Raw genomic sequence first — 19,369 nt, 5'->3', positions numbered from 1 at the left:
GCCTAGCTGCTTTGACGTTCGCTATTAAACTTCTTGCCGTTGGATGCTGTTTTTTTATTGAAAGAATTCGCTGCTGTCAGCAATGGCACGGACTCCGCCTTTGTGTCCTCGCGATTGGCTTAGAAGCTTGGAAGGCACGGTGCGTTGCATAATGGCGGTTCCCGAAAATCAGCTTTGCCTTCGTACAGAAATGTTACTTGGTGAAGCATACGCAAAAGTATAGCAGTGAAGCATAACAAGCGTGGGAAGGGGCAATTGCCACGGGACACAGTATGTATTCCTTAATTATACATGCGTGCACCCAGTATTTCCCGTCGCAGTACGAGCACCGATATGCCTAACGCGTGTACCGACACGCCTTCAGAGCGTTTTCGAATGTGCTGTGGCAGTTTGAGCATGTAAATGACATGCATTTATTTTTTCCAACTGGACGATTTTTTGGACGTTTTCGCGGCCCCTAGGGAGTTCGAAAAATCGGACGTGCACTGTGCAACTGACCAAGAAGATGCTTCAAATGGTCCGTGGGGTGAACAAGTGGCGGAAGGAGGACAAGAACAGAAAGGACCTACGCATTAAGGAATGAACGGAAAAGGAAGCGTGCTGCTGCTGTTTTGAAGGAGCTTGAGCTCAAAAAACATAAGTGTTGGCTGATGCCGAGATGCAGATGTCCCTCATCCAAACCAAAATAAACTCTTTAAAGCAGTGAAACACAACAATGAGGCGTCATGCGCATGCTGGGAGTATGTCAGGACAGTTGAGGTTGACTTATAAGCTGTTGAGAGAGAATCTAAATTGTTACAAAGTTCGGGCCTCATACCACTGAGCTTGCTATCGGCTGATAGAAATAGCTCATATTCGAAAATATTTGCTGTTTGCATCTCCTGTTTATTCGTGTTTGTGAATGTCTGACTCGATTTGCAATTTTTTTCGGAGACATTTCATTTGCTGTGTGTTTTCCTAACCCCTCCCTTATATTCTCTTTTTGAATAACATAAACACTACTCCTTAGTATTCAAATTGGATTAAGCTGTCGTTTTTAAAAAATTTTTTCATACGCTTACAAGAGAGTGACAGCATCGGGCGATATGGTTTCAGACCGTCTTGACATAAAACATAGTTCTGCATCACTTAGGGAATTTTGCAAAGGCACTCACGGAAAGCCTGGAAAACTTGGGGAATTTGGAAATGTGAACTTGGTTGACACTCTGAACTCCTTGCAGCCAGTATTGCTTCACATTACAGCAGACTTTGGTTAATTTGACTCCGGGTAATTTGGTACCAATCGAATGTCCCAGCTCGCGCTCATACATTTCGAAGTGCCAAGGCTTTTATTTATTTTGACAGTGAAATTGCCCCTTGCCCAATAATTCAAACTTGACTGGTCAGCATGCATGCGCCTGACTCCCAACGGTGACCCCACTAGTTATATTGTCTAGTTCAAATTCTGGATGACCAGTGCTTTGATGATGTATACAAATATATTGTACATAAACCATCAATGATGATTGTTAATGTTAGTGAATGCGCTGAATGAACAAAGAAAAGAGCTAAAGAAAGCTATTTGCTTTAAAAGAGCGACACAGACATTGCAATATGTGTGTGTTGCCAACAGCTCTAGACAGTACTAGGGGACAGTGAGTGTGAGCAAGACCTGCACTGACCAAAAACACCAGTTTTCAACATACCCTTGGCAGAGTTTCAGTCTAAAATGGCAGCTCACAATGAATGGTCATTGTATTTACCGGATTATAACTGGCACCTTTTTCCCCAAGAAAATGTGTCTGAAAATTGTCCATGTGTTCCAATCCAACCAAATTCCAACCAATATCCAACCAAAACCATGTCGATGGCATTGGTAACAGTATAACGTCAGAGCCAGTGTCATTGCCATTGTGATTGCTAGGTGGTGACAGAAAAAGTTCTCATCATGGAGGACAGAAAAAGCTGGACCTCAGACAGTCAGCCTTTGCAAAGGCTGACTCGCAACACCTCTGTGCGTTGAATCCAGTACACAGTGAAGTGTACATTGCTTAGTTCGTGGTAGGTTTGAGTACCACTGGCTGCCAATACTTGTGCTGCTTTCTTTCTCGAACCCATGCTGCTTGCTTTCTGCTTGTTGCACTTGAGGTCTTTAGTTCTCGGCGTCAATACCTAGAAGCATTGTTGCTGTTGAAACAGCAACTTTTGCTCTGGAGCTTCCACGAGATTACAGTTGCCAGCTCATAATTCGGACTCGGCGGGGACTGTCAAAATGTCCAAATAATCGGTAGTCCAAAATACTGGATTCACCCAAAATAAGTGACTTTATTCCGCATGTGGCCAAAAAGGGTGTGCCATAGTCTCAGATTGTCATTTTTGGAAATGCCTTCAATCTCGCGTGGCTATAGCACAATATGCATCGTTACCCAGGAGCGATGGCATTCTTGAGTCCAGATGCACCTGAGGCCCTCCCAACTACACCCCTAGGATCCAACACTGTTTACGTCATTGGAGGCCTTGTGGATGAAACTGTTCAGTCAAGCCCAATGTGGCTTTGGCAGGCCTGATGAATGTATTAGGTTTTACAGAAATAATAAAAGCGTTTATTATTATTATTATTATTATTATTATTATTAGCACAGTGCCAAGCATACTATCTTTTGCGGCACTAGTGCAAGTTGTATCTGCATCTGCAAGCGAAGGCATTCTTGGCATAATGCCAGGCACGCTATCTTATCACTTACGCTGCCTGGCGAGGCAAAATATGCTAGTAATGCAAAATATTGCAAAAATGAAAGTATCTCTAGAAAGTGATCGTTCATGAATATGGCCCAAGTTTGTCAACGCGTGCAGCTGCACGCACATGTATGCTTGACCTTGGCCTAAACGTAGCATGGGCGTGATTTTCTAGCAATGCCTTCTATGCTGTTCCTTTTCATGCTTCTTGCGCTTTGTCGGAGATCAGAGCGACGCTCTGACCATTGTCAATGCGTGCATAGAATTCTCATCGATGACTACTAGATCGACGAGGCTTCACTACTTTCGGTTTCACGGAATGTGGCCGACGTTTCAGAATACAAATATAGCTATTTTTGCTTTACTTTGTAACTATACAGTTAAACCTGGATGTAACGAACCTATATGTAACGAATTCCTGGATTTAACGAAGTTTTTGAATTCCCCAACGCTGCCCCCATTGAAGCCCATGTATTTTCGACCTTGATGTAACGAACGCGTTGCGGCGGTTAGCCTTGATGTAACGAACTCCCAAAGCTGATCAGTCATTACTTTTAGCACTTTTAAGGAAAATTCGGCCGAAGAAATGCTCTAGATTATTGAATATTAATGCTGTAAGGAGCCAGCAGCTACGCGAACGCCAGGGATTGCCGCGACCGAGCAAAGTTAGCTATGATGATAATGATGGCGGCAACTAGCGCCGCTCCGTGTCTAACGTAGCAGTCTTTTCAGGCTTTGCTTGTCTAGCGTGGCACCAGGTGGCATTGGTATCGGCAGCTGATTTCTCTTGCAGAATTATTTTGTTTCGTATGGATTTGAGGACAAGCATTCTTATTTTGTGATTTTCATTTGTTTCAACGGCTTAGACACACTTATGTGTAAGAATTCACTTGAAAAGCAACGCTGATGGCCGGTTCTTTCATTGCCAAGGCGCCGGAAGGGAGAGGGGGAGGGCGATGACGAGCGATATCCGTCACTTTTTTTTCTTTCTCTATGGATGCGTTGCATTCGCCATCTTGAGTGTTGTCCTGCGTTCTGCACGTGTGCGTGTGTCAACTGTGCTCTGGTACTGGTTTGTCCGACTTGTTTTGGAGGTGCTAGGCCTGCCTGTCGGCGTGTAGTCGTGCGTCTCCGCTTCTAACTGCGTCGTCGGTTGGTCGTGATGAGTTCTACTGCCAGAAAACGAAAAGTTCTGTCTTTTGAAGACAAACTCGCAATTTTAAATGCAGTCTCCGCGGGCGAGAAGAAGAAGGACGTTGCCACCCGTTTCAGCATTCCAGCGAGCACACTATCAACGATTTTGAGTGCGGAACACAGCATCAGAAACGCAGTGGAGTCGGGAACAAGCTCGAAGAAAAAAAGACTGAAGCTGTCCACATACACTGATGTGGACAAGGCAGTGTTCACGTGGTTTTTGGACACGCGAGCCAGAAATGTACCCATAAGTGGCGCGATCTTGCAACAGAAGGCAAAGGATTTTGCGTGTATCTTGGGTCATGACGATTTCAAGGCAAGCAACGGGTGGCTGCAGGGATTTAAGAGCCGGCACGGTGTCGTCGGAAGAGTAATCAGCGGCGAATCTGCCTCCGCAGACAGCGATGCTGCTGCTTCGTGGGTGGCTGACAAGCTGCCTGGAATCCTGAGTCGCTTCGAGGCGGCTGATGTCTACAATGCCGACGAGACAGCTCTATTTTATCAAATGCTTCCGGGCCGCACGCTAGCGTTAAAAGGCGATGACTGCCGCGGTGGAAAGCAGAGCAAGCTCCGCATAACGATTCTGCTGTGTGCCAACCTCGACGGCACAGACAAGCGAGTCCCGCTAGTTGTCGGCAAAAGTGCCCGTCCCAGGTGTTTTAAGGGAACGAAGCGTATGCCCGTGAAGTATGTGGCGAATTCCAAAGCGTGGATGACTCGGCCAATATTTTCTGAGTGGTTAAAGGAATTTAACCAGGACGTCAAGCGGCAAGGCCGTCAAGTTTGCCTACTGCTGGACAATTGCTCGGCGCACCACGTCGAGGGCCTGCAGCTGTCGAACATCGAACTGCATTACTTCCCGGCCAACTGCACGTCCCTAATACAACCCCTGGACAAAGGGGTTATTAACAGTTTTAAATGCTGTTACCGGCGCCGACTAATCCTGAAAATACTTCTCGACATACGTCTGGAACGGGAGATGAAGATCGACATTTATCAAGCAGTCGAGATGCTTGCTGCCTCCTGGCAAGAGGTCAGGGCAGAAGTTATCGCGAATTGCTTTTTAAAGGCCGGAATAGCCAAAAACGCACGGGCTGGTGCCGACGAGGAGGAGGAAGACCTTTCTACTCCGTCCAATGTGGCCGAAGCGTGGAACGAGCTATGTACTAACGGTGGTGTACCCGACGACGTTGAACTGACTGACTTTTTGTTTGCCGACAACGCCGCCGTGACCACAGAAGAAATGTCTGATGCAGCAGTAGCTGAAAGCGTGCAAAATCCGGATGGCGGTGATGATGGTGCTTGTGAGGCAGATCCGTGTGACGTGCCTACTGCAAAGGAGGTGATGAATGCAATGGACGTTATGCGCCGTTTCGTCGGCTCGCTCGACGATGAAGAAGCTCTACACGATTTAGCCTCTTTGGAGCGGCGTGTTGTGCCTACACTCGTGCCGAAGAAGCAAGCGGAAATTACGCAGTTTTTTAGTGTAAAATAAATGATTGAAGGGTGAGTTCACCTTCACGGATATATTGAGCTATTTGGTTTCGTTTCTGCATCATTCGTACGAGCCTTCACGCGAAACCTGCATGTAACGAAAACCTGCATGTAACGAAAAATTGCTAGCTTTTGTCAACTTCGTTATATCCAGGTTTAACTGTATTAGCATACAGTCATGCAGTCGGAGTCCGAATTATCGCACAGTACTCTGTAAGGTGTCCAAAATTTTGGGCACCTTACATTTTGAATCGCTAGCATTCGATTACGTTAATAATATATTACTACAATATATATTACTAATATAATGTTAATGTGAATCACAATCACATAATTTCTACCATAATTGCATGACACCTTCTGGTCATTTGTTGGTCCCTTTATTGAGTTATTGGTACCGCAGTCCCCACTGGGGCTTTTAGCAGAATAGGTTACAAAAGAAAAGTGATTACAAAATTTGCAAAAATGAAACAAATACAGACACAAATCGCAGCATATATAGTATACAAAACAACAGAACACTGTCCTAAAAAGGAAGATGAGAAAACACACTTGCATACACATGTACATGTGCATGCCACACTCATTTAGAAACAAAAGCATCAACACTTGCCTGAAGAACTTCATCGTGAATCTAAAGGGACACCAAAATTAATTTCAATTTTCCATGTATGCTGTGGATGACATCATGTAGGTCTTTCTGAGCTCTGTTGAGCTGCTGTTGTAGCTTTGGTACGGAGTTTTCTCTACACCTGCAGTGTATACTCTACTTCCACCTGTTTACATATTTTTATGTCATGTCAGTCATGTCTTTTTGTCTGTGCACTTCCTTTGTTGTTTGCTGTTTTTGAACTAGCTGCTTTAGGCGCTTAATAGTTTTTTTTTGTTTTTTTCAATAGGTGGAGATGAGGGCAGAAAGTCATGTGAGGCTGTTTCCTAAGGAGTCGCTGCTCTACCTGAGTCCAGATGCACCTGAGGCCCTCCCAATTACACCCCTGGGATCCAACACTGTTTACGTCATTGGGGGCCTTGTGGATGAAACTGTTCATAAGGTATTGGCAGCATTATTCTTGCTTGCTTATGATATGTTAAGGACAGAATATTCTGACAGTGTTTTCTTCCTGTTTAAGGTTTTTGCCCCTTCATGTTGTATGCAATAACTCAGTTTTCATGTTTTATGTCCCATTAACAGACCCCCCCCCCCCCCCCCCCCCTCTAGGAGGCCTATTGGAGCCTACATTCGGCATTCATTTACATAAAGCAGTATCTTGAGTAATTTTTGGAAGCTTGTTGCTTTCAGAAAAGGTTGGAAAATGCCATTCTAGCAAAAAGGATGTCAAAACTAAAATACATGGCTTCACTCTTTTTTTCTTAATAGTAGGTAAGTAACAATTCAGTGTTGGCTTTCTGTAAGTTCTTGCTTTTAGTACATATGTATTATTTTACGAATGCACATTGTCGTACGACAACAATTTCAGAATGGTATCAAACGGAGTTGAGCATTCTGCATGCTTACACTAATTTATTTAATCAAATTTGGGCCTTACAGTTCTGTCTTCATTGCAGATAAAATTTTAGCATGCTGCTTGTGGCAGTGGTCCAGCTGTGGTTTGTTTACAGTAGACTAGAATAATGTTGCCTTATTGGGATGCAGCACTGCAGAGATGTACTAGACACAACGCACAGCGCTTCCATGTTCATGTTCATGTTCCATTTTTGTGTCTACTGTACCTTTTCAGTGAAACACTTCTGATCGTAAATGTGCTGCAAGTTCTAATAACATGTGCAAAGTATGTTAGTAAAAATACTTGGAACGTAGACAATTCCGTGTTCTTGCTCAGTGTGAGTATGTCGTATGTAGTGGTTTCACTTAGTTTATTGTTTTTCATGTGTTGCACCAGGCATAATTTTCATGTGTCTGGATGTGCCTTCTGCTTTTCAAGCCTGCTAGACATTAAATAGTTAATGTTCTCATATCTGATGTTCCTGTAATGAGTTTTCGCATAGAGTCCACATTCTGTAAACTTGACAAAACTCCCTTAAGAATTGAAAATTCTTAATCTATGTTGCAGCTGTATGCTCTTCATGATTATGAAGGTGCAAGACATGGGGTGAAAATAACTTTTCAATCAACAGAATTAATTGGCACCTGAAAGGCCTAACCGGTTCCCTGTTTCATATGAGCTGAGATTTTCCTTGCAATTTTCTGTAGATAGCCATTTTGGAAATGTGCAACTTGTTTATCACAATTATGCCTAGTTTTTCATATTTCAGAAATGCAGGGCATGCGCTATCAGTTCAGATTAACTAACAGATGCCCAGATGGTTAAATATATTTGGAGTCCTCTTCTATGGCATCCCTCGTAGCCCACAGGACATCTTTGGTACATAAATCCTCAACATTTATTATCTGATTGTAACATTAAAAGCACTGCTGCCTACTGTGTATTAACAAGAGTAAGCCACGTGAAGGCTACACTGAGTGTATAATCTGAAGGAAAAATTCTCTGCATAATTTAGGATGAGATGACATGGTTCTCAATGACTAGTGCATGTGTGTAAGTTTTTATTGGGAAGAATTAGAGATGACCTCACTTGCATGTCAGACACAGGACTTGGTGCTTTATGGGATCTCAAGTCTAGAAACTTTATGTAGTAGCTGCAGGAAGCATACACATTTTCTCTAGCTGGAAATTGATGCCTGGCTTTGGGATCATCTGTAACAAATTTTTCTATTCTTTAGGGCAAAGTAATGCAAGGAAAGGTGAACATATATTCGTAAGTCATGCGCACAATACAAAACCTTCTGTGAAGAGGCACGCATCGTGCAATGCTTTGTATTGTCAACATTATCAGTTAATATAATTGATGTCTTGTAATATTATTAACAAGATGTTTAATAATGAGTGCATGAAAGTATGCAACATTTATTTTGACATAAATGTAAGATAGCTGGGACAGTAATCAAGCAACTTTATTGGGACACATTTATAAAATGAATGGAGAAAACTAATACAGTTGAACCTCGATATATCAAACAGTGCAGTGATCACGAAATAGTTTGATATAGCCAGAATTCAATATATAAAATCATGTAAAAAATGCATCAAGAACTTCTGCAAATCACTCAGCGAACCATGGGCGCGATCGGGGATCACTGTTCAGAGCGTGCAATTGGCCTAGGCCGTGCCGACTTCGTCCGCCAGGAGCACGTCAGCCGTGAGTCGGCGCGCGAAGTCGGCGCAACTTAGGCCAATTGCGCGCTGCACAACTGAATGTGTGCTCCGAACAACAATCTCCGATCGCGCCTCAATCGGGGCGCAGTAAATACTCACTCGTAGCTTCGCACAAAGTATTTATGTATTTATTTGGCTGAAAGTACTGCAGCAGTGTAGCCTGCTTCTTATTGGCAGCCCCGTGCTTAAGAGGAAGCTTTAGCTCGAGTGCTCCTATCTAAGTACATGTAAAAGGAGAATTAGTTTTTCTCGGCAACCACTGCATCAAATTTGATGAGGTTTGTTGCATTTAAAAGAACTTAAAATCTAGTGACTGTTAGTTTCGGATTTTTGATTTAGGCTGTCAATATTGTATGAAATTTGTCAAATAGCAAAAATTTTAAGAAAACGAAACTCAAGTTTACAACTCTGTAGCTCGGCAATAAAAAATGGTATCACAGTTCTGTGAATTGCATCTAATAGTACGTATAAAGCGGACAAAATTGATACGTTACACATAAATCCTCAAAAATTTAGTAATATGGAAATACAGCTTTTGCAAAACCCTTGTACACAACGTCACAAATTCACGCAGCATATAAATTGACATATAAAATTTGTCGGCTTTGAATGATCTAATAGATGCCGTTTACAGAACCACAATATCTGTTTTTGTTGCAGAGCTATTAATTTGTAAACTTTGTTCTTCCATTTTTTCTAACTTCCGAATTTTCGAAAATTTTTTTGACAAAATTCAGGCCCTAAATCGAGATTCCGCTTGCAACAGTCACTAGAATTTACCTTCATCTCTCAAATGCAACAAATTTCATTAAAATCGCTCCAGGGTTACCTCAGAAAAGCATTTTTGCGTTTTACATGTAGTATTTGAATAGGCCGCGACGGAGTTGAGCCCGAGCTAAAGCTTCCTCTTAAACGCATAGTCCTCAACATAGTCTAAACGATGCAGCAATAGCCCGTGCCACAGTAGCAGCGTAGAAGGGCCAAAGCAGCTACAGCCTCAGTTGAAGTCGGGAGTGGGGCAACATCAGCGCTTTCAGGTTCAACCTCGGCAGAGTCTTCGTTTGGCCACTACTTCTGCGATCTCCATGATCGTCACTTGAAGTATTTTGGAACACTGTCAGTAACAAAGTATTAAGTGGCGTCTTCCAAGGCATCTGTGAGTGAGCCCAGTGAGTGCGCGCTGTCGCGGGTCTTTGTGGATGCAAACCGGACAGTCCTCGCGAGGCGTGGCAGGCGCAGAGTGCAGCACCGAGGAGAAGTCAGTGCGGCAAATGCAATGCGTTGTTGACATCGAACTAGCGAAGCCGGCGCTTGCGTACGCCACTACATTCAAATGACGCCCTCGGTCGGCGTGATCAATGTGTGCAGCTATACTGTGTTAGCAGTCAGGAACGTCCATCGCGCTACCGCGATCTTCGAAAGTTGCAGGAAAGCTCATCGCCAGTCAATAGAGCGCATGCGGTCTGGGGAGACAGAGTTCGATATATCCATTTTATGTTCCACCCTGTTCGAAATAAAAAAAATTAAAAATGCATGTGATTTTCCAGTTGATATAGAAAGTGTTCGATATACGCAGTAATTTGATATATCCATGTTTAATATATCGAGGTTTGACTGTACCCACCATGGTGCATGCACAGAGATGGCAAGCAAATAAGTACTGTACTTATGAAAAAGCATAGAAACTTTTTGATTGAGCAGGGACGCACCTCATTTCCTGAGCATCACATTTAAAAACAGCAATAAAAACATAAAGTGTAGTAACTACAGCATAGACAACCTATAATGTCAGTGGCTGGAGTCGGGAATTTTCGCGCTATAAGTCGTACCGCACTATATAACCAAGACAACAATTTTCACAGGCTGTGCATGTACAAAACACATAGACCAAGCACCTGCGAGTACCTGGGAATCGAAGCATATGACTAGGAGTTGCCCTTACTTTCGTTGGTGAGGTTCCTCCGCTTTTCAAGTACTGCACAGCTACTGCAAAGCATTTCATTGACTTTACATCAAACTCCAACTTTGACCACCAACTCCCAATGAGGCGGTGCTTGTTAGGCCTAGCTAGAGATGCTGAGTGGGAATGTCGAGGGGCATGCTGTTCAAGGGACACTCACCATTGATGTATGTTTGTACCTGTAGATGAATGCACAAAGATCTGGTGTGAAATCATGTGCAAAGGCTTAACTGACGGCAGTGCATGGGAAGTGGGGTTTATGGGTCATCAGCTGGCAACTACCACGAACACGCATAGCAGAAGTCCTTAAGCACGCATACTGGTAGGAACGGTGAAAGCTCACATTTATGGACAATGTTCTGAACTGATAAATCTGGGGAACACAGTTTACACCGTCGCGGAGTTGGGGTCAGATGCATAATGATGTGCATGACAACAGGTGAACGCAAAACACACGTGCTATCTACCAATTTTTCTGTGGTGAAATAAACAACAAATTGATTTTGCTGTCGAAATTTGTTTTTCTAGCCGCCTCGATAATTCAGACATTTTTGAGTACTTGTCTGTGTCCGAAAAAAATCAGTAGGCAACTGTATTTACTTTCTGTACACAACCTGAAGAGCCAAAGAGTGACAATGAGCACGTGTCCAGTGTGGACTGCAAGGTGTTGACAAACAGCCAGAGCAAAAGGCTTCTTCGTTGCCCAGGCAACTTCCGTGTTCTTGCTGAGCTAGCACACTGCTGCCACATTCCCCCCCCCCCCCCCTCCATTCTTTATTTGTTGGGTCACTCCGCGTCTCCACCTCCTCCTCTGCATTGCAATCGTCACCCTCCCTCTTGCCGGTGCACTTCATTGAGAAGTGTGCTTGCTGCCTCGCTTGTTTATGGAATTTTCTGGCAATCACATTATAACGGGTATTTCACCTAGCATGGCTGCACTATAAGCAGTATGCATATAGTTCTGTTGTGGGAAGATACATGGAAGTCGGGAAAGACTGCATTATACCCAGTCCTGCACTATAAGAAGTTACATTATAAGTGATCTGAGCTGTATGGCGAAAGGCGAAGGCACCTCGCTATAGAGAAAACCACGGAAAACATTTAAAAGGTACCACCATTGCTTAGGACAATACGCGCACCTTGCTGACATTATCAGACCTTAGTCTTCATCTGCTTCTTGCTGACACCAGGCTCTGCAGGTGCAGCATGAAGCAATGTGGTGTTGACGCCAGCAAGGAGAGCAGATGCTGCTTAGTAGTCGGTTTAAGTGTTCTCTGCCTGTATATTGGGTTTGTACAGGACAAGTGCATGCTTTGCTTTTTTGTTGGGATTTGGCATTTGTTATCCTTTCCTCACTAAACGTATTAATGCGATTGGCATTTTTTGAGAATTTCACGCACTTTTCGGTATGTCTGTGGGTGTCTAAACTCTTTTGTGCCCACCTGGATCACTGGGTACTTGACTGAATAGACAACTTAGGAATTGACAACTTGGGTCACTGGGTATATGCAATTTGGCATGTGACACTAGGTATGTGAACATTCTTGGCCAATCTTGGCCTTTTGGACATTCATGCCACTGTGTAGGCGCTCGGATAGATAAGCAAAACAAAAAGCAAGAAATAAAGAAGTCTGCAACAGAGAAGCAAAAAATTTGGCATCAGTAGCAAAGTGTAGAAAATGGAACCATAGCGTGCATTGAACAAGGAGCGTTGGGCTACAGAAAAGTGAAGATGTCGGTAACAGAAAATGGAAGAAATTGGCTACACAGAAGCGAAGGATTTAGCACTACAGTGTGTCTCTACATTTCTTTAATGTTAATCGCATTAATATTGACATTCATTGTGGAATGGTTTCTGCTGCAATTTATTTGTACGTACAGTGAAATTCCAATAATTTGAATTCATGGATAATCTGAACTGCTCTGTTGGTCCCAACAAAGTCGTATGTGTTTGAATAGAGAAAGATTGAACAAAATTTCTCCATCCAGTGCATCGCTTTTCAGAAAAACTCGAGCCAAAGGTGAAGATTCCATGCTTCGCTAGCTGCCATAATGTTACATGCCGTAAAAATGACAAGGGGAGACGCGTTTGAAGCGGAGACTGAACCAGAGCAGGTAGAGCGGCATTACGTTACCGCACGCTCGATCATGTCATCTGCAACATTGGGCGCTTGGGAGGACAGCGTGCATCAAGCCATCATCCTTCTCGGCTCACCCTTTCACGATCAGCAAATGGTGTGATCTTATCGCTCATGGACTTGCGTGCTGATTGAGGAAAGATATGACCTTTCAATGCAAGCCCAGTGATGGTTTTAGTTTTGCCCGCTGTACCGCCCAATTGATTGGGCAGTATATTTAAAGGGGCTGTCCTTCAATCGAACTCTGTTTTATTCAAATTAATTTCTTGTCGCCTTGGTGTTTGAATTAATGAGATTCTACTGTGTGTGTGTGTGTGTGTGTGTGTATATATATATATATATATATATATATATATATATATATATGTACACACACACACACACACACACACACACACACATATACAGTTAAACCTCGATATAACGAAGTAGGTACAATCGACAATTTGCTTCGTTATGTTGAAATTTATTTTTATTGAAATCCGACCTTTTATGCAAATTCGTACAGTCTCTGATCGATTTTTCTTACACAGAAAGGGGCTGCAGAATTTTCCGAATTATCGGGCAATCGAAAAAATTAAATTTGAATCAGAAAACAATTCATTTTGATGAATTTAGGAGTCTTTGACAAACGTACGGTTTCATGATATGTCGACGATATCTTCACATCGGCGGTAATAATTAAGAGAAGCCCCCCGTGGCTGATAGTGTTGTCCCAGTACGGGCGACGCTATCAGCTGTGTGGGCTGATATTTTCACATAGGCAGTACGAATTAAGCGAAGCCAGCCACGCTCTTGCGTGCCCTCCGCCTCCGCGGCTGATAGCATCGCCGGCACTGAGATGACGCTATCACGAAAAGTGCTGGCAGTGGGGAGCGAATGCTTCATCTTCTTCTCGCTCCAACGAGTCACTGAAACTTGTGATTACACAACCTCCAATACTAAACGCGGTGGAAGACGACTTACTTGATGCCACGCCATCTCAGCAAACCCACTCTTTGCACATGCGGCAGATTACCCCTAAAGTAGGGTGGGGGCTGTGTATCCGTTCAGCGAAGCTTACCGTCATGCGCAGCCACGGCCGAGACGCCTGCCTGCCGAAGATCAGAGCTGAGAATGAGAATTGTTGTGGAATTCTCCTTTAACAGCTGTGTCATAATTCTGGTGTAGGGGCTTTAATACATTGCTAGTTACTCTTGGTAACTAACAATGACGGTGGTATTGCTAGTTACTCTTGGTAACTAGCAATGCAATAGTAACTAGCAATGTTCATTATCCTCATGAGAGAACAAGAATTGTGATTGGTAGTCATCCTCTAGAAGCTGTGCAAGTTTACATTTAGCTAGGCCAATTAGTCGCAAGGAAACTGGGTTGTGAGAAGGAAGTTTTCTAAGTAAAAGTGAGTGAGAGCATGTACAGCAGGCAGGTGCTCCCAAGTCATTACTTGGCAGCTTACCCTATGGTTGAGAAATGAAGATTATATGATTGCGCTTCATTCTACCGGTTGCAGCATATGGGGTAGGAACTTGGATAACAAAGATGCTTTAGAAAAAGCTGAGGACTGCGCAGTGAGAAATGGAATGAAGAAAAAAAAATACTCATCTCATGATGACTGTCGACGGTAATGTGAATAGCAATCAAGCAGTGTAGCGACGTACACTGTTTCTGAAGTCAAATTTATTTAACATGTGTAGTGGTAATTCTGAGACCTCCGTTGCTTCAGCCATATACCACATACCCTTATATTGTTCCACTATGCTGTGGCATTCACTTGCCAAAGTCTCCCACGTGCATGGAGGCATGAGGACGAGGGAAGTGAGATGGTGACAATGTTGTGATGATGACAGTAGAATGACAATTGGATAAAGAAGCGGGAATGACGATGATGGCGTGACATAGATGGTATGATAGCATCTTTGTGACGACGATGGCATGACAATAGCGGCATAATCACAATTGAATGATAACAGTATACAGTTGAACTCGGCTATATCGAACTCACAAAAAACGCCTATCAGTTTGATATAGAGCATAATTCGATATAAGCGTGCTAAATAATTGGATGTCATAAAAGCACATATCATTTATACAATCATTTTATTGATGAAAGTAGCTTAGTTTTGCATGAAATAGTCCTGGGGAAGTATTCTGTAAGAGTCCACCTAGTGGATGCGTCCATTTTTTCTGCTGTTGAAGCTCTGATTGGCTGGGCTGGGCTGCGCTTCCGCAGCAACCAGACGCCACAGCTAGTCAGCACTTAAGCAGCAGACGAAATGGACATGTTCATTAGGTGGACTCTTACAGAATACGTCCCCTGCATTTTCTTCTGCTAGGGCAATTTTGCTGCCTGCGACGCACGCACTTCTCCACATTGTCTAAGCAGTCAGAGCAGCTGAGGCCGCAACCTTCTGCATTTGCGCAGAAGCACCGGACTAGTGCGAGTGCACCAATCACTTCGGAGGATGTGGGCAAAGGACTGTTGTTGCTTTCCTTATTGCACCCACTTTCACTTGTGCTCGGTACAATGTCGACAATGTAGTCTTCGTTTTTGGGCTCTCCCATTGTTGCGACACCATCATCTACACTCACAAACTTGTCAAAAACAACAATTTATAGATGAAAGTAGCTTAGTTTCGCATGAAATAGTCCTGGGGAAGTATTCTGTAAGAGTCCACCTAGTGGACGCGTCCATTTCTTCTGCTGTTGAAGCTCTGATTGGCTGGGCTGGGCTGCGCTTCCGCAGCAACCAGACGCCACAGCTAGTCAGCACTTGAGCAGCAGATGAAATGGACATGTTCACTAGGTGGACTCTTACAGAATACCTCCCCTGCATGTTATTCTGCTTGGGCAATTTCGCTGCCTGCGACGCACGCACTTCTCCACATTGTCTAAGCAGTCAGAGCAGCTGAGGCCGCAACCTTCTGCATTTGCGCAGAAGCACCGGACTAGTGCGAGTGCACCAATCACTTCGGAGGATGTGGGCAAAGGACTGTTGTTGCTTTCCTTATTGCGCCCACTTTCACTTGTGCTCGGTACAATGTCGACAATGTAGTCTTCGTTTTTGGGCTCTCCCATTGTTGCGACACCATCATCTGCTCTCACAAAGTCGTCAAAAACAACAATTTATTGATGAAAGTAGCTTAGTTTCGCATGAAATAGTTCTGGGGAAGTATTCTGTAAGAGTCCACCTAGTGGACGCGTCCATTTCTTCTGCTGTTGAAGCTCTGATTGGCTGGGCTGCGCTTCCGCAGCAACCAGACGCCACAGCCAGTCAGCACTTGAGCAGCAGACAAAATGGACATGTTCACTAGGTGGACTCTTACGGAATACCTCCCCTGCATTTTCTTCTGCTTGGGCAATTTCGCTGCCTGCGACGCACGCAATTTTCCACATTGTCTAAGCAGTCAGAGCAGCTGAGGCCGCAACCTTCTGCATTTGCACAGAAGCACCAGACTAGTGCGAGTGCACCAATCACTTTGGAGGATGTGGGCAAAGGACTGTTGTTGCTTTCCTTATTGCGCCCACTTTCACTTGTGCTCGGTACAATGTTGACAATGTAGTCTTCGTTTTCGGGCTCTCCCATTGTTGCGACACCATCATCTGCACTCACAAACTCGTCAAAAACAACAATTTATTGATGAAAGTAGCTTAGTTTCGCATGAAATAGTCCTGGGGAAGTATTCTATAGGAGTCCACCCAGTGGACGCGTCCATTTCTTCTGCTGTTGAAGCTCTTATTGGCTGGGCTTGGCTGCGCTTCCGCAGCAACCAGACGCCACAGCTAGTCAGCACTTGAGCAGCAGACGAAATGGACATGTTCACTAGGTGGACTCTTACAGAATACCTCCCCTGCATGTTATTCTGCTTGGGCAATTTCGCTGCCTGCAACGCACACACTTCTCCACATTGTCTAAGCAGTCAGAGCAGCTGAGGCCGCAACCTTCTGCATTTGCACAGAAGCACCGGACTAGTGTGAGTGCACCAATCACTTCGGAGGATGTGGGCAAAGGACTGTTGTTGCTTTCCTTATTGCGCCCACTTTCACTTGTGGTCGGTACAATGTCGACAATGTAGTCTTCGTTTTCGGGCTCTCCCATTGTTGCGACACCATCATCTGCACTCACAAACTCGTCCACCTTTGATTCGTCAACAGCTTCCGGAAATTCTGACAGCTTGCTCCAAACTTTGGCAACACCGACAACAGCTTCGTTGCATTCATCAGAATTTACAGTCATCACCGAGCACGTGAAAGCCGGCAAGCCTGAAGCAATTTCGGATGAACCACTTGTACACAGCCATGCGTACGCATCAGGCGCCACGGGCACCGGGTCGCGAGTTTGGCCGCCTTAGCCTAATCTCCCCCTTATTCTTCAAGATCGTGCTGAGAGTGCTCCTCGGAATCTTGCACGCTGTGGGGAAATCCGACTTCTCACCTCGTTCGACCCGATTTATGTCGAGCTTCACGACGAAAGGCGAATTCTGCCACTTCATCATGGCAACACTGCAGGAGAAAGCCCACAAGGTGCAAACACAATGGACCAGAAAAGCAGCGTGACAAATTGCACTTTCGCCATCTTGCACGACGCGTGCACAAGAGCCTCTGATTGGCTGTCTGAGGAAGCGTTGTGGGCGTGCCAGGATAATCTTTTGCAAGGGGTGTCGACGGCTCACCTGAGGCAGCTCAGTCACGGTAGGGAGAGTGGCTGGATGGAGTCGCGCCGCCGGATTTCCCTGCCACCACAAGGGAAAGCCAACTTCTGGGGGCACTTTTCCGCCACTTGATGTTCGCTATATCGGGAGTCGCTGCTATTTTTGTTTAATGTAAGCGTAATTTTTGCTTTATATACTCTTTGTAACTATACCATGTCCAGAAATTGTTCGATATATGGAATAATTCGATGTAAACGGGTTCGATATAATCGGGTTTGACTGTAATCACGATAGAATGTTGAAGAAGGAATGACTTCGATGAATCAACGAAGGTGGTATGACGACGACGGCATGACAACAATGGGATGACGATACTGAAGTGATGACGATGGTGGAACGGCAGTGTGACGACGATTGCATGATAGCAGTATGGCGGTGATGGCATGACGAGAGTCGGATGTTGAAATTGCAATGATGACGAACAAATGACTGTGACGGCATCCTGACAACGCTACGACAAAGAATGAATTACGGTGATGGCATGACAATACTTTAACGAAAGCCATAAAACTTAGTTGAAACTTAGTTTAGTAAGTTTAGTTTAGTAAGTGAAACTTAGTAAGTTGAACTTCGTTGAAAGTTTGCGCTTGGTGTGTCGTCTTCTCTTACGTCCGTGTAGTTTTTTGTTGTGCCATATCATTTGAGTACTGGATTACCAACTTGCCCAGAATGCTGCTCTCTTTAACGAAAGATTTGTGGCGTTAATTTAGTGACAGGAAACGCGAGAGGGACAGGATAGGATGTCAGACAGGATAGAACAGGATACTGGCATCCTATACTGTCCTTCTTGTGTTTCCTGTCACTTATTTTATGCCACAAATTTTTCTTTAAAGCAATGCACCAACTTGCCCAACATTATATTCTGCTAAAGCATGACAATGGGAGGACTACGAGCATATGATGACAATGGCATGACAAGAGTGAGATGACGAAGCTGTAGTGACGATGGCACGACCACGATGGCATTATGGCGATGGTCTGACAATGCAGGCTTGATAGCAACTGTCTGATGATGACAGCATGAAAAGGGCATCATAAACACAATTGAATGACAAGAAAATGATTATGATACAATGACAGAAAGATTGACGTTGATGGAATGACGAAAGCAGTATGTATGACGACAATGGGATGAAGTTACTTAAGTGATGACAGTGATAAAATGGTAGTGTGATGACGACTATGTGGCAGTGATGGCGTGAAGACGACGGCATGACAAAAGTCGGATCATAAAGCTTGATTGACGGCAATTCAACGACCACAATGGCATCACAATCTCGAACCCATACCTAGTGGCCCAAGCTATTGGATAACTTGAACCATTTGGTTGGAGTAGAAGGCGTGACGACAATGGCATGAGGAGAGTAAGATCACGAAGCTGGAATTACGACAATGGAACGACCACTGCGGCATCACGACCAGGAGCACATACCTAGTGGCCCAAGCAGGTAGACAGCTTGAGTCACTGGATCGACATTGGAGCATAGATAGACAGATAGACAGACAGACAGGCACAGATAGATAGATAGACAGATAGTTAGATAGATAGGTAGGCTCAAAACATGGCTGATGTAGGCAAAGAATGCTATTCGCATTAAAATGATACGCATGACATTAGGAGACAGTGGTGTGGATTATAAAGCAAATGTGGGGTAGCTGTTATTCTTGATAAGTGGAAGAAATGGAGCTGGGCAGGTCATGTAATGCATAGAGCAGGTAACTAGTTGCCTATTAGCATAACAGAATGGGCGCAATAAAGAAGGGAACTACTCTTGTGGATGGCAGAGGATTAGGTGGTTGGATGAAATTCGGGAATTCGCACGTAGAGGATGAAACGAGCTGACACAATACAGTTGTAATTGGAGATCACTGGAAGAGATCTTCATCCTGCAGTGGATATGAATTAGGCTGGTGATGATGAAT

The 19,369-nt window shown here is 44.2% G+C and overlaps 1 protein-coding gene across 2 annotated transcripts in view; it reads left to right on the top strand.

Annotated features, from left to right (window-relative positions):
- LOC126546171 (tRNA methyltransferase 10 homolog B-like) overlaps positions 1-19,369 on the top strand; it is a 57,047-nt gene that overhangs the window by 11,838 nt on the left and 25,840 nt on the right. For both annotated transcript variants that reach the window (XM_055062119.1, XM_055062120.2), the window contains exon 6: positions 6,303-6,455. In XM_055062119.1, coding sequence (XP_054918094.1) covers positions 6,303-6,455 — 153 coding nt within the window. The remainder of the gene's footprint in view (positions 1-6,302; positions 6,456-19,369) is intronic.

This window comes from Dermacentor andersoni, chromosome 1 (genome assembly GCF_023375885.2).
Source record: "Dermacentor andersoni chromosome 1, qqDerAnde1_hic_scaffold, whole genome shotgun sequence".
Taxonomy (NCBI): Eukaryota; Metazoa; Arthropoda; class Arachnida; order Ixodida; family Ixodidae; genus Dermacentor; species Dermacentor andersoni.
This window is presented reverse-complemented; position numbering and strand designations above follow the sequence as displayed.